This window comes from Hippocampus comes, unplaced genomic scaffold (genome assembly GCF_001891065.2).
Source record: "Hippocampus comes isolate QL1 unplaced genomic scaffold, H_comes_QL1_v1.1 scaffold199, whole genome shotgun sequence".
NCBI lineage: Eukaryota > Metazoa > Chordata > Actinopteri > Syngnathiformes > Syngnathidae > Hippocampus > Hippocampus comes.
Window position 1 is genome coordinate 599,597 of NW_017805372.1, and position 12,084 is coordinate 611,680.

Below are 12,084 nucleotides of genomic sequence, written 5' to 3' on the forward strand. Positions count from 1 at the left end.
ACAGACATCTAATCAGACTAACTGATGGCATCTGCGATGTAGCACCGAAAAAGAAACCACAGAAGCCAGCACAATGGAATGAAACGGCCCGCCGCCGCGCCATCTGCCACAATAGGAAAATCATCATCGGCTCCGCTCTTTGTCTCCGCCGCCCATACAGTTCCATAGGCGTAACATGTTATGGATGTCATCACTAAGAGGATTCTCTCTGCTTGATATCTTGGAACGTGTTCATTTCAGCTCTTTATGTTCCTTATTGAAACAGACACATGATCTTACAGACCCGTCTGCCAGCCATCCAGCAAGGCAGTCAGACAGCCAACCGCCATCCCCTAATCTCATACCCGGACCCCCCACCCCCACTGTTGTTTTTGGGAACATGATCCAAAGTTAATTGCCACTCCCCACCCCAACTGTTGTTTTTGGGAACATGATCCAAAGTTAATTGACTAAAGTTAGTCATTTGTGTCCACTATTCCTAAACTTCACGGCAGCTTAGCAAACACGAGGTGGCACCCATGGCAGTTGTGGTGGGACGCAGGGGGTCATCCTTCCTGGATAATTCAACCCGTAACCGTGAAGTCGATATGAATATAACACAAAATTCACCAGCATAGATACTTATCATGTCTTCATTAATACCAAAACCACCACGCCATCATCGGGCTCCTCTCAATTTCCCACACATGTCCGCCCCCTTGGCCCCCCTCTGGCCCCTGCCAGGCCCCTGGTCGATCTGTCTATGTGGCCCTGCGCTGACTTCTCATTAACACATGAATACAGGGGAGGAAAGAGCCTGCGAAGGCTTGGACGCCAACAGAAGGCAGGACGATTTGCAATTCAAACCTCTGACCGACCCCATAGCACACGCACGCCCACACCCACTTTGTACCCCAGTATCCTATATAGTGGGATCAGAACTGTCACCAGTATGACTGAGCATCTATATAAAGAGGGAGAGACAGATGTAGATTCACACAGCCATGTCATACTTTGCTTCTGAAAAGGTTTTGACACTGTTCGGCAACTACTTTTCGATCCAAAATAACAGATAACAAAGGTCAAATTAGGATACGTTTTGTATATTACAGTATGTGACATTTTGTTTGGAAATATATTATATCACAAAAATGATTAGTAATTTCATCCCATAATTAATATAAACAAATCATAATAAATACTCTTTTGACTAACAATAATAGTAGAACAAGTTTGAAGTTAATATGAGAACTGTGAGGTTGTGTTTACAAACGTGTGTTTACAATGAATAAACTAATAAACGAATAGATATATATATAGAGAGAGAGAGAGAGAGAGAGAGAGAGAGAGAGAGAGATAGAGATAGAGATAGATAGATAGACAGACATCTGACAGACCCATCTTTTTCTTTTCAATTTTAAAATAATCACTTTCCAAACCTTTTGGTCAAGCGGAAACTGTTCATTACGTCACTTCCTGCTACCCCATACACCACTTCCTGCATGTGCCGACAAGATGGCTGCACCCATGGCTATTCATTTGGAGTTTGGGTAGGTGATTTAAACCCCTCGCGACTGCTCGCTGGGTCGTCAAACGTTTTCCAGCATTCATTCAGTGGGACGATACGACACCACGTGATTGGTCGAGTGTTTTTACGTTCAGTCTTTACTGTGCCGTGTAGTTTAAGAAAGCGTAATCCAGTGGAGCAGCTAGCCTTAAGTTAGCTGTGTTTTTAGCTTTGTGCTGCGTCTGTCAGCGCTGTGTTAGAAATAGGAGGTATGCTTGGTAGAATTTTTTAGATGCGTGTAAATATACTCTGTTGGGATTTCGAACATGCTGTCATGAAATGATTCTTTCTTTTCTGTTTTCAGTGGAGGAGCAGAGCTTCTTTTTGATGGTGTGAAGGATCATCATGTCACTCTTCCAACCAATGCAGAACCTTGTGAGTATCTCATGACACATTGAACAGATTTGTTGTCTTTGTGAGACAAGTCAGGATTGTTATTGCAATTGCATTAAACACATTTTTTAATTGGATTTTTTTTTTTTACCTATTCTCTGTTTATGTGCTCTGACCAAAGGTGTCAAGGAAGGAAGGTGCATTATTGACTCAGGCCATAGGCTTATTTAATGCCAAAGTAGTGCTTTGCCACCATCTTGTTGCATTGATAGGCAGTTATAAACCTTTTTAGAGGGTTGTCAATTACTTGCGGATTATACACAACCCACCGTACACGATTAGAGTCATCTTAATCGTCATTGTACTGGGTTGTTGTTAAATGTCAATAATCCTTTCAGGTAGCCCTGTGCATCTCTCCAAGTAAAGGTTATTCAATACACATCTCGGTACATGGGGTGCAATACGATTCAAGAACGGTACATTTTCAGCAATGATTGGATTTGATTTGATTCAGTGATTACTTGCTCACATGCCCTCTCGGTTTTTATGTCAGTGTGTTACTCATCGAAAACATATATCAACTAGAAAGCATCACGGGTATATTTCCCATATCTGTCTTCCCCTTACGTGGCTCTCAGGTTCTTCCTCCTATTGTCCGACACGAGTGGTGCCCGAGTGTGAACGGAGGCAGTAAAAGAGGCAGTAAAGGAGGCTCAAAGGGCTTCTGGGCCTTTACAAGAGTGCAATTAGGGTTCATCCTCCTAGTCCTCTTATTTTATTATATTTTTCATTTGTAGCCGCTCAGATCTTGAGGAAAACAAAAGAGAAGAAAAAAAAAATCATTTGCCAGCGGGAATTCCCTCACACTAAAGTCAGGACCTTGCTCATTAGCAAGCAGGGTTAAAAAGTAGTTTCCTCAGAGGTTGAAATGAATGAGGGAGAAATAAGTGTCGTATTGGTTTTGGACCAAACAAAAGACGACCGGCCGTGACGCCCGAGTTACCGCGGTGACGACGACACAAAAGTTGACCAGAGAAGGGAATGTTAAAGGAGATATGACCTGACTGCACCACAGCACACCACCCATGTGTACTTATGCTTTCGTGTGGAATATCCGACTCACATCTATAAATGTTAACATGCTCGCGGCGGTTCAGTTCAAAAACACCCTTGCAAAACACCTTCTCAAGAAATTTGAATATTGCGTAAGAAACAATCAAAAGGACTTTTGATAGAAATTGCAAAGGCATTATTGTCATGTGTTGAATGAATCCGTGTATGAATTTCACTTTTTAACCCAACTGCTGAAATAAATTCACTTTATAATAAACGCATTCTTCATGAACACCTCTGTGACACCACCAATCAAAACAGAGGAGTATTATCTTTGGAAAGACAGATTTGATGCAGCGCTTGTGTTATCTTATTGTGCAGGTGCTCTTTTTCACCTCCCGTTTCCACCACATATGCATCGTTTACGCTCAATAACCATACGGCTCCAGCCTAATTTTAATAATTATCTGGTGTATGTTTGTGAGGGTGGATGTGTTGGGGTTTGAGGGGGCGGAGGGTTGTTAGGGCCTATATAATTGCTTCTGAATCCTTCTTATTTCTCTGTGACCCCAGCCGGTGATTGATGACCCTCGACTGAAAGATCCCGCCCCCACTCTCCTCTCTCGAGTCTCTCACACACACACACACACACACACACACACACACACACACACACACACACACGGTAGCGAAAACCCCCAACGGTCTGGGGGTCTCGCCGTTTCTCAGAAACCCCCCCCCCCAAAAAAAAAGGGCAGCAAATGGGCACCCACAAAAGAACAAAAAAAAACTGAATTGGCGGTTTTGAATCACTGTCAAAATGGCGCCTTTTCCCTCCCCTCAGTCGGTCACATCCCCTTCCCGGCAGCCACGCAGCGGCGAAAACCCAAGGTGCACCGCGAGGACGTGACGCACGTTCCACCCTTTTCTCGCCGTCGCTCCTGTTCCATTTTGTTTCATCGGCGTTCATTCCCGGCGACGATGACGACGTCCTTGTTCTTCCCCCTGTGCTCACCTTTACTCGTAGCCGCACCACATACGTTCACTCTACATCCAGGTCCTTTTTCTTGTTCAATCTGAACTAGCAGCCTTTAGCATGACGCCATTAAAAGCCTCCCCCCCGCCCCCACGTACCCCCCCGATGGACTGTTTCTATTTTCGGCCACAGTTTGAATGATGGCCGCGTCTTCCTGTTTGCGGGAGGAGGAGAACAGGTTTTATTGGGGAGAAGGTGGGGGCGGGGGGTAAATGAAAAGCAAAAGCAGAATGGGGGCAAGGGGTAATGATGGAGAAAAGCACATACAGTCGATAGCGGAGAAAGCGACGAAAAAAGGAGAAAGGTGGTCAGCACTGCAAAGGAGTTATGACTTTTCTGCTGATTACTTCTGTTTTTAGCCCTGCAGGTGTGTGTGTATGTGTGTGTGCGTGTCGCATTAGGGACACCTTCAATCCAGTCGGCTGTATCAAAAATTCCACCTTTAAAAAAACAAAAACAAAACAAAACAAAAAAAAAAGACTGATGTTCAATTTTTTTTGTTTGTTTTTGTTCCAGAGACTGGTTATTTTCAAAACATGTTTGATAGCATTGTAGCGCATCATATGGTGCTTGAGGCTTTCTTGGATATTTTGACTATGTTGAGGTGCATCGATATACAGTAGTTGCAAAGATATTGTAAATTGAGTGGCTCGCTGATTGTGTCAGTCAAAACGCGGAATCGGGCCTGCAGAAAATGTCCTTGCAGTGGAGGTGGACATACAGTCGGTTCGGTGGATCTACAGTAAGTATGTGTGTGTGTGTGTGTGTGTGTGTGTGTGTGTGTGTGTGAGACGTTCTACACATGTAGAATGAACCTATGTGAGTAATGTTCATTTTCACTGCAGCGCTATACGGCAGAAGTATCACGATGTGAGTGTGTTTTCACACGTTAAAATAAGCTCGTGAGCACACACGCACGCATGCACGCATGCAATTTGAACTTGGCAGGTAGCGCTGCAAATCACATTCGCTCCATTTTTGCCTGACCGCTGCCGACATTTTATTTTGTTTGTTTTTGGTCCTGTTTTTACACTTGTGCAAATTTTAATGGTATCACCCCCCCCCCCCCACCCCCCCCCTCAAAAGGAACATTTTATTGATGGTTAACTGTCATGAGAAAGGGAGGAATAAATTGCAACATTTTGTCGGTTTTAAAGAAGGATTTCCCCGTCATTGTTAATCATTTGGAATCGTTTTATGGAGCTGTGATTTTTGCCTTTCATTGCTGCTGCGTCACAGCTTCATCCGACCTCGCTTCACCTCATACATCCCCACTTTTCCGCTCCCTCTCTCCCTTCTTTTATTTCGTCCTCTCTGCTAGTTTTCCTGTGAGCTTGTGACAGGGTCTAAGATCGGAGTGGTGGGCAACCTATGGCCCATGGGCCACATTCAGCCTGCGAGAACACTCGATCCGGCCCCTCATGCAATTCTAAACAAATTTTTTATATATATATATATATATATATATATAACAGTGCTAGCATATATATATATATATATACAAAAGACATAATGCCCATATACAGTATTGGAAAAATTTCATTTCGGTGTTGTTGGATGTAACTTTACAGATCATGCACTTACACTCGATTGTGGTTATTTTGAAAAAGAAAACACATACACACATTTAACATCAAGCTAATATATTCATTGTGCGATCGTGTTTAGCGGGGAGTGGGTGGATGCGGGGGTGTTGTATTTATCCTAAAAGTGCTCATTGTCGCCCGGTCTGAGCGCGGCTTAGCCCTTTTGTCGACGGGGTCAGCGTCGCCGCAGACGAGGTCACGCTCATTTAGTGCCAGGCACGGCAACGGTCAAGCTCGGACGCCTTTGACTTTGCAGCGAGGGAAACAATCAAGCTTACATAAGCATCCGTACGCAGATATGATGTGTACATGGCTGCAGATTCATGCGTACAACTGCTTTCAGCATTGTATTGAGAAGCGCTGGGGTTTATTTGTTCTCGCCCGCTTCTACAGGGTATAAGACTATTTAAATGGCAATGTTCTCGTTTACAGTTGCCATTCACGTCTTGCATAGAGCAGGGATGAGCAACTAAAATGGTAGCGGGGGGGGCACAACTCTTCGGTGCAATTGGGGGGGTGGTCACCTAGAACCAGGTGTATGGCAAAAAAAATGCAATTTTAATTTCATTAGTCCTTTTTAAAATAATTTGGGGCATTTGTTTAAAAAATAAATGTTTTCCGTCCGTGGCATACTGTACAGTACTATTTCCTGATACCTATATCGTTTTTTTTTTTTGGGACATAGAACATGACTGACTATTGTTGCTGCTGTTCATGTTGTGAATACAGTAGAATTTTGATTTATTCATGAATAGTCGTCCATTAACTACTGATAGTTAGTGTTGCTCAATGTATTATATGGATGTATGTATTTATGTATCGTTGTGTAGCTACGGCGAAATTTACTGTTGCCTGTGTTTATTTCATTCTCAACCACGAACTATCCAGTGCCGTTCCTTTTCTTTTTTTTTTTTCTTTCTTTTGCTACGTCCAATGCTGCTGACTCTCCTCTCTGCTGTTCGCATTCAGTCGTATTGCTTCATCAAGTACACTGGCCACATACACAGCTGCTCTTTTTCTTGGTCGCACCGATGTTGTAAATATGTACATTGATATTATTGCCGGTGTAATTCTCGATTATTCCTACGTGCTGCCGCTGTCCACTTAGTTGCTCTCAAACAGAAATCTCCCCATTGTGGGATGACTAAAGCCTCATCTATTCTATTCTCGTCCGAGCAAGGTGATCAATGTCGCCCTTGGCCATTGACATTAACCCCCCCCCCCCCCCCCCCCCCCCCCCCAGCTCCTCAACGCCAACACATGAACTCATACATATACATGCAGCCACGTCCCGCCTGGTGCCTCTGTCCTGTCGCGTCACATCGACCAGGGGGCTTGGAAAGCACGCACCTTGACCTCTCACCCCTGACCTCCGTTGTCTGCCTTTTTTTTTTTTTTTTTTTTTTTTGCAGGGGACATTCCGCAGCTGCTTATGTGGATCCGACACAACCTGCTCAAGGAGCGGCCCGAGCTCTTTGTCCAGGGCGACTCCGTGTGAGTGTCCTCCTCCCTTATTGTCGCTATACTGTTCCTCGGAAGCTGGTAAGAAAAAAAATTCCATTATTCGAGATTGCTGGCTGACTTTTACGGCCTGCCTTTGCGGACCGCTATTTATAGCATCACCTGACCACGGAATTGAGCCGCCCACCTATAAACCTGCTTCATTAGACCTACGCGTGTGTATTGTCTCCATTCGTCGGGGCATTTTTACAACTGCGACGACAATCTTGTGATCCTTTTTACACTCTTTGTTGTTCTTCTGTATTTTAATAGCCAATTGACACACATGACATATACACACACACACACACACACACACACACACACACAAATGGAGCACATGTGTCATGTGTCCATCATGACCGCTCACCTCCCCCTCCTCTCCTACACTTGTTTAAAAGCCTCATCAGGAGGTTCATGGCGCTCCTGGCTCTCCATTAATTTCGACTGACATTTTGATTTTCTTCATAATCTCCGTATTTACCCGCCTCCATTAAATTTCATCGAAGAAGAAGGATGGGGAAAAACCAAGAATGACAGGGAACTCGGAGGCAGAAAATTCACACTATCGGAAAAAAGATGTACGTAATATTCGTGTTTTAAATTTTATATATACATGTATATAGATATATACACACATGCACACACCGTATTATTCTACAGTACTAATTTCACTGTAATATACCTGCGCATGTAAAGACTGTACGCATGCCTTTATAGATTATTAATGTTGACATCATGTCTTCATCAGTTTTGTTGGTACTTAACACATTGATGACTAAAAAAACCTTTGCAATGATGACAGCGCTAAAAGGAAGTTTGCGTGATTTTCAATGGGAAAACTAATTTGGAAATGAGAACAACCGGAAATAGACGAGCGTCACTGAACAGATCGTGTTCAACTTTGGAGGTTCCACTGCGCTCATTTGTGTTTCCTGCTTCAGCTCTGTAGCCCGTGTTTCTTGTGTTACACACCACAAAAAGCAGACCACACACATGCAAGGAAAAGGAGCTCCGTGGGGGGTGGGGGGGGGGTTCCCTAAGTTGAGTTGGGGGATGGAGGGGAGTTGTCTTTCTCGTATATTTTTCTAATATTGTCACGTTTTATGGATATATTTTCATCCACACTCCCCCAAAAGGCAGACAAAAGCATTAAAATAATCAGTAATTATTCACAAAATAAAGTAACATCCATCCAGCCATGATATTATTTTTTTTAAAAAATCATGATTTTTTTTTTCCCCCAACATTTTCTTTTATTTTTTTTGCACGCTCATATTTTTCATCACCTGTTTTCAGAATGTAGAAAATTGTTACACGAAATGCTCACATTTATCTGCATGCACGTGCCTCAGTAAAATATCATAAAAAATGCTCAAATAGCCTTAAAATAATTATGAAACATTCCTCAAACAAAGAGTCATGAATCCAATTTTAAAATTGTTTTTTTTTTTGTGGAGTGTTTTACATGCACCACCCCAATGTGTTTAATAAAATAAATTGGTGGGGAAAAAATCTGCAATAGCATTAAAACACATATTCAATATATGTAAAATAATGTGAACAACTATCAGATTTTAAAATGAAAAGATTTTGATTTTTACGCTTTTTTTATGCATGTGCAGCATTTTTTTTTTTAATGTCCATACTGTATTTCATTTTCGACTGTGCATTTTTACAGTACAGTACTGTGTGACTTTTGCACACATTTATGTATATTATGATCCCCCCGCTTTACCTGTCTGTTTTATTACTCCCTTTCCCCCACCACCACGGATGGCCATCATCCTTTTATAGGAGACCTGGGATCTTGGTGCTGATCAATGATGCTGACTGGGAGCTAATGGTGAGCACTGCCATATTTGTAGCCTTTCCTCACGTCTGGTTGTTCTCCAGGGCCGAGGCAACAAATGTCCGGCCCGCGGGCCATGTGTGGCCCCGCCAGAGCACTTGTCGTGACCCTCCATATGAGGCAAAAACCAAATACAACTTCAAAGGAACTTTTATTTGGGGAAAAAAAATCTCAAAACATTTAACCACCAAATCTTCATAATACATATTTAATATGCCCGTTATTGGAGGGGTAGGGGTGGGGGTGGGGGTAAATAGCCTCCGTTTTGTGTATTGCATGGCTCCTCACAGTATGCGCGTGTCACAATTAGAAGATGAGCACAAAGGCTAATCTGTACATTGGCGGAAGGCTTTCATTGTGATCCCTGTAGGTCGACCACATTTGATGCCTGACCTTGTACACACACACACACATGCACACGCACACACATACACACGTCCATGCACACACACACTCCTCTGATCGGCTTCAGTGTGCACAAATCCCATTCATGGAGAGTATGTTTGTATTGACACAAGGATGTTTCCTGTGTTGTGTTGTGGGGCCTCCAGGGCGAGTTGGACTACCGCCTGCAAGAGCGAGACAACGTTGTGTTTATTTCCACTCTGCATGGAGGATAGAATACACACACACACACACACACACACACACACACATACACACACACACACACACACACAATTAGACCGTGCATCCCTCATTCACATCCCAACAAAGCTGAACCCCATTGGATGACACGTCAGACGGCCAAGGTGATGGATGGTCCGTAGGAGCCAGAGGGCTTCTCATAGACGGCTACCGAGCAATTCGAGAAGAATTTTCTAAAATTGGAAGACTTTTTTTCCGATTTGTTTTTGAATATAAATGAACTGGGCAGGAGTCATGGCAACACTGTTAATCATCAGAATATCACACAACAGTGTCTCCCCCCACCCCAACTATTATTCATATTTCCTGTCTTTTTACAATATGTGTTTATATTTTGTAACTGTAAAATTGAAATTTTTTGTTGTTGTTGTTTTAAAATAAAGCTTTACCAGCAGGGAGAATGTTGTTTCTGTTTTCATAAGTCTGCCATTTACCTATTCACTCCATCCCCATGTCAAAACTTCCAATCGTAATCTTGCAGTCATTTTTCTTATGTTGTCTTTATTTAAAAAATATATATATTAGTCACACAATTACAACACTTTCCTTTTCATACAATAATGCTCACTACATAGCGATGGGAATGTTGCTTCTGCTATTATCACAAGGGTGCATTCATCAATCAATGAACGCACACCCACCTCCATACAAAACCGTCCACACCAGAGATTGAAATAATTTTAGGTTTTTCCCCAAAGCATTTTAAAAATATTGCCACAAACACAATAAAATGTTACGGGTTTTTCTTTATGTAATTTTATCATTTGCATCATGCCAAAGCTCATTTTACAAAAAAAAAAAAAAACATCTACAGCATAACAATGTTGAGATACTCATTTTGTGATTCCTTCCACCTCTACAATATTCTTTTTTTCTTTCTTTTTTTAAATTTTTATGTTGGCTTCTTTATTTTAGTTATGTTTTTATTTCAGGCTGTAGCCTGAACTACTAGTGGAAGGAATGCTGTGTCTGTGATGCTGTTTCTCATATGGGCCATTGCCCACTAAATGAACACAAAACCAGCTCCATACAATACATCCTCATAACAATGTTCAGTTTGCTTCTGTTTTTTATTTTTTTTTATTTTATTGAAATCAAATTTGAACCTTAACATACAACATGTGTTTGTTCTCATCCCGAGCATGTCATTCCCCACACACATGTATGTACAGTATCCACACAAGGTGATTCCATCAACAGTATTTAGCTCTTTGTTTTATTGATTTTTCGCATTCTCTTTTTTCCAAGTTCTGAACCTACCTTCTTTATTTCCTGTAACCTGTGTAACCACACTGTGTTTCGTATTATTCCACGCAAGACCATGAACGCTGTATTAAAATCCATGTTGCCCTTCTTCTGTCATCATTTTAAACTGAATATAATTTCTTTTAGTTACCTAATTAAAATTATCTCTCTCCCTCTCTTTAAAAAAAAAAAACTTCACCTTAATGAATGGTCTATTAATACGGTTTTCTGACGGTATAATAAGTGGTGCCTATTAATTTAAGTAAAAAAAAAATTATATATTTATCATGTGATCATGTACTACTTGTCTGTATGAATACATTTAAAGGCTCACAAACAATGCAATTTGTGTTTACTTGCAAGGCCTTGCCCTTGCCAAATCTTTTATTAATTTGAAAAAAAAATTATTAATACATGAATTTGACTGAAAACTGTTTTTTAAAAATCTTATCCACATATTTTTCTCTTATAATTTTACATACTGATGTTTTTAAATGTATTTTATGATCACCTGAGGGACATTTTAAGCCTGCCAAAGGCCTGCTGCTGAGCCACCCAAGACACGTGCGTGTGCGTGTGTGTGTGTGTGTGTGTGTGTGTGTGTGTGTGTGTGTGTGTGTGTGTGTTTTCCAGGATCACTGCGGGAGGTCGAGGTGTCGCCTAGGGCTTGCCCTCTCCTACGAGCGCCCCTGGCGACCTAAACACCCCCCCCCCCCGCAACCCCCCCAATCTCGCCTGTAAAGTCCCATTTTGCAACGGGTAAGCGTCCGTGAATAAACTGGAAAGGGAATGCTAATGAGTATGCGAGGGGCCCCACTGGAGACTAAAAAGAGAGACTTTTAAAACGAGGCCTTCACAAAGATGATTTGTTTGATTTTCCAAGAGGGGAGGGAGTTCATTTCCTCTTTCACTGTAGCCGCCTCGATTCTTTTTAACAGTTTGGCATTGTTAAATTCATCGTTTGTTTATTGGATAGCATTCGCACATGATTGGCAGGCATCACAAGTTACACACGTCGATGGGTCAGAAAATGCATATCATAACAAACAACACGACAGTCACTGATTAACACTCAACTTCTTTTTAATTTGTTTTTTCTCGTTAGTTTTAATTAAGGTGGAAAACATCCAATGTACCTGATTGCTCGTGTGTGCGTGTGCGTGTGTATGTGTGTGTGCGTGTGTGTGCGCGTGTTTCCTAAAGCTACATATATTCAACACACACACACACACACACACACACACACACACACACACACACACACACACACACACGGAAAAGAAAA

The 12,084-nt window shown here is 42.0% G+C and overlaps 1 protein-coding gene across 4 annotated transcripts; it reads left to right on the forward strand.

Annotated features, from left to right (window-relative positions):
- Positions 1–1,439: 1,439 nt before the first annotated feature.
- Positions 1,440–10,348, forward strand: urm1 (ubiquitin related modifier 1). 4 transcript variants are annotated; one of them, XM_019872043.1, is made up of 6 exons: positions 1,440–1,529; positions 1,851–1,921; positions 6,967–7,048; positions 8,852–8,900; positions 9,458–9,550; positions 9,587–10,348. In XM_019872043.1, the coding sequence occupies exons 1-5, from the start codon at positions 1,495–1,497 to the stop codon at positions 9,524–9,526; spliced, it is 306 nt and encodes a 101-aa protein (XP_019727602.1). In that variant the 5' UTR covers positions 1,440–1,494; the 3' UTR covers positions 9,527–9,550; positions 9,587–10,348. The 4 variants fall into 4 exon arrangements, with proteins under 4 accessions (XP_019727602.1, XP_019727604.1, XP_019727605.1 ...); XM_019872045.1 differs by having other exon boundaries at positions 9,458–9,529; positions 9,566–10,348; XM_019872046.1 differs by having other exon boundaries at positions 9,458–9,529; positions 9,570–10,348.
- The last annotated feature ends 1,736 nt before the right edge of the window (positions 10,349–12,084 follow it).

Bases quoted from the DNA above. Each gene is read 5' to 3' on its own strand.
- urm1 (XM_019872042.1), top strand. From the start codon at position 1,495: ATGGCTGCACCCATGGCTATTCATTTGGAGTTTGG. The intron at 1,530-1,850 runs GTAGGTGATTTA...TTCTGTTTTCAG, and splicing joins GCTATTCATTTGGAGTTTGG to TGGAGGAGCAGAGCTTCTTT. The intron at 1,922-6,966 runs GTGAGTATCTCA...TTTTTTTTGCAG, and splicing joins TCCAACCAATGCAGAACCTT to GGGACATTCCGCAGCTGCTT.